This window comes from Prunus avium, chromosome 7 (genome assembly GCF_965620075.1).
Source record: "Prunus avium chromosome 7, drPruAviu1.hap1.1, whole genome shotgun sequence".
In the NCBI taxonomy this organism is placed as follows: domain Eukaryota; kingdom Viridiplantae; phylum Streptophyta; class Magnoliopsida; order Rosales; family Rosaceae; genus Prunus; species Prunus avium.
The window spans coordinates 20,835,943-20,839,107 of record NC_142290.1 but is presented as its reverse complement, the minus strand read 5'-3'; the positions used below and the strand labels follow the sequence as shown (position 1 = coordinate 20,839,107).

Sequence of the window (3,165 nt, the reverse complement as noted above, 5' to 3'; positions counted from 1 at the left end):
CCGTCAAGCTGCCGGAAACTGCTAAGATTACCCACAATTCTTCACCATCCTTCTCCCCCTTCATCAAACCTCCTTAGAATCCCTTTCTCTTTCCCTTAGAACCTCTGTCTCTCATAGGAACTCACAGCTCTCTCTCCTCAAGTGCTAAACCCATGATAATTTTGCTCCCATGCCATAATCTTCTCATGCAAAGCTAGAAGATTTATCTGTAATTTGTTGTTGTTTTCATTGGTGAAGGTAACCAAAGAGTTTCCTAAGGCGTCATCACCCTTTCGAGACATCTTTGGGGCTTAATCTTCGAACTCGGACACAAAGGGGGCAATTTCACACATCTGCTCATCCTTTATAGCAGCCCAAGCCCATTCGTCTGGCTGCTGGAACAAAAAGACCCCCACATTCCGCACATGAATTCAAATTTCATACAGGAATAGAAGTAAATTAGGTAAGACTTTTGGTGACCATAGTGGAGAAGTAAGCATTGCTTACGCCATATATGGAAATTGGGAGTACTTAAGGGATGAACGTATTTTGAGAATTTTGGAAATATAGCATGTGGGACTTAGGTGTTTTTGGGATTTTCAAAGTACGTGTTGCTGTCACATGTCTAGATTTTGGGGCATGACAATCTATAATCTATTAATTGAATTCTTAAGTAATTATAAACTAGTTACAACCTATACTGGATTAGGTTAGGGTTCATGATCCCAATACCAATGGAGAGGGAGGACAAGGGGCATACCAAATATAAGTACTATATATTGTAGCGCAAGCATTTAAAATGATTTACCTGTAATCTTACCCATTAGAATTATCTTACAACCTAAAATACAACACATTACATTATTTTTATAGATATTTTTTTTAAAAACTACTTTTGTTACGCTTATGTAAAAAAAATTTGACATTCATCTCATTTTCGCAGGAAGATGTGCTCTCCCCAAAATTCACTCACCCATATAAACAATACAGACTATGGAGACTTTGACTACCAAATATCATAAACACCAAATGAAATTTTGCCAACCATATTATTGATGACCAAAATTGAATTCAATTTAAAGGTGATTGTTGGATGCCTGAGGAATCCTTCAGGATGAATATATGCAAGATACAACAAAAAAAAAAAAACACAAAAAACAAACTACAAAAAAAATAAAAACCAAAAACACACAAATCGGCAAATAAAAAAAAATAAAAAAAACATCACAAAACATAAGCACACAAATACAAAGATAGTCACACAATAATCACCCACTACACCAAAATCGAAACCCTCGAAGCACCAATACGAATCAATCAGGGGAAAACACAAGCCAAAGCCAAAGCCAAAGCCAAAGGAGCCTGAAACCAGAGAATGGAAGAAGGTGGTCATGCATCAAAGCTAGAGTCAGAGCTAGAGGTCTACACACTTTTCGCTATAGTAGAGTAGTTTAGAGGCTAGGAACGGGTGTGGGCCACCATGGGAGCACAAATGGGTGGATGTAAAAGAGATGCCAATCCGGGCCCCGACTTGGAATCTCTGGAACTAACTCTAACATTCTTGCACCAAAGTTGCACCTGACAATTTTCCTAGCATCTACGTAGATTGCCTCAATATTCGGGTGGAAACCTAACGCAGATTTTAACCACTCATCTTGAGGCATCAAATGATCTTGAGGCATCAAAGGATCTTCAAACTTGGAAGAATCCATCTGGAGAAGGGAACTTGGTCGACCACCAAACGCCATTTCAAATTATCATCGCCTGCATCCAACTCCCAGACACTCAAATGATTACCAAGCACAAACTCGCTCACCCGCAAATGCCCTCGACATGCACCAAGAACCAGATACATCGAAATGGAATATCCCCGCAAGTCAGATGACATATCAAGAGGTGCCAGACTGAACCGACATTTGTCAACAATAATACGATCGCCATCACCATCACCATTACTAGTACTGATATTACTGATACCTTGGAAGGGATCCAACTCCAGAATATAGGAGGATGTATGGGTATCGGAACCTGAAAAATACAACTTCCCATTGCAAGCAAAGCCTGCAGTTACGATATCAAAATACTTTCGTGAGCCGCATACCACATTAGCGGACTCTCTCCATTCACCGGTCTCAGAAAAGAAGATGTCCACATAGAACTCTGGACGTAATCGTACAACCCTCCACCTATATTCAGCATTAATGCAAACATCATTATCAAAGGAGGAGGATGAGTTGTAGTTGTAGTAGGGATCACAAATGAACCCTACGGATACGTAATTATGGATTCGAGGAGGGGGAGGAAGAGCAACCCATTTCTTGGTGTATGGATTGCAAATGTAATATTCACGGTGATCAAGTTTGCTTGGGCAGCACAAAACTAAGTCGTTGCACGCCCCTACCACAAATAATTTTTGTTCTGCGGCTTCTGAAATAACGGGTAGCTGCAAACTCATCAGACCATCCTCGTTTTCCACATGAAAGAATGTTCCATTGTCTACAACTAATGTACCTAAAATGGGCTTTTTCAAATCACGTTGGCGACGTACATATTGCCCAACAAAATGAGAACTAGAGATGAGTTCACACCAACGCTTGGACACGCACTTGCATTGATAAACAAACTTAATACAAGAAAGTCGACAAATGATTTCAACCAATAAAAGCTCTGGGAGATCATCAATACTATCATTCATCATCATTTTATGTCTGAGTCAAACCCAGAACCATTAACAACAAATTCGATGTCAAGATGATTAAATAACTGACTTTGAGCCCCACAAGTCATCAAACAAACACTAACTAGAAAATAGGGAACGTACCCTACTTTTGTGGTCATATAGATCCCGACATTTTTTTATTTTCATCCATTTTATTGTATTTTATTTTTAAAACTGTAGAAATTTTCACTCACTCTTCAATCTATGATTTTGGTTGGCAGCCACAGATCAATAATTAACCAAAATTAGCCTTGGTTCTCCAAGTTCGAATGTAATTCATCCATCCATTTAGAGGTGTCAAATGGTCGGACCGGCCCGCAATCATCCCGTTTAAATAGAAAATTGAGTTGTAGCCACTGTTTTCCTAGCCACTGCATCTGAATGGTGGCCATTGCTGATGTAATAGCCACACAGTTACTGTTAATTAATCTGTGGCACTGTTGTGAATTTATTGCAAGCGCACAATT

At 39.4% G+C, this 3,165-nt stretch overlaps 1 protein-coding gene across 1 annotated transcript; it reads right to left on the bottom strand.

Annotated features, from left to right (window-relative positions):
• Nucleotides 1-1,660: 1,660 nt before the first annotated feature.
• Nucleotides 1,661-2,680, bottom strand: LOC110763534 (F-box protein At5g49610-like). Its single transcript, XM_021966327.2, has one exon. The coding sequence runs from the start codon at nt 2,678-2,680 to the stop codon at nt 1,661-1,663; it is 1,020 nt and encodes a 339-aa protein (XP_021822019.2).
• Nucleotides 2,681-3,165: the final 485 nt, after the last annotated feature.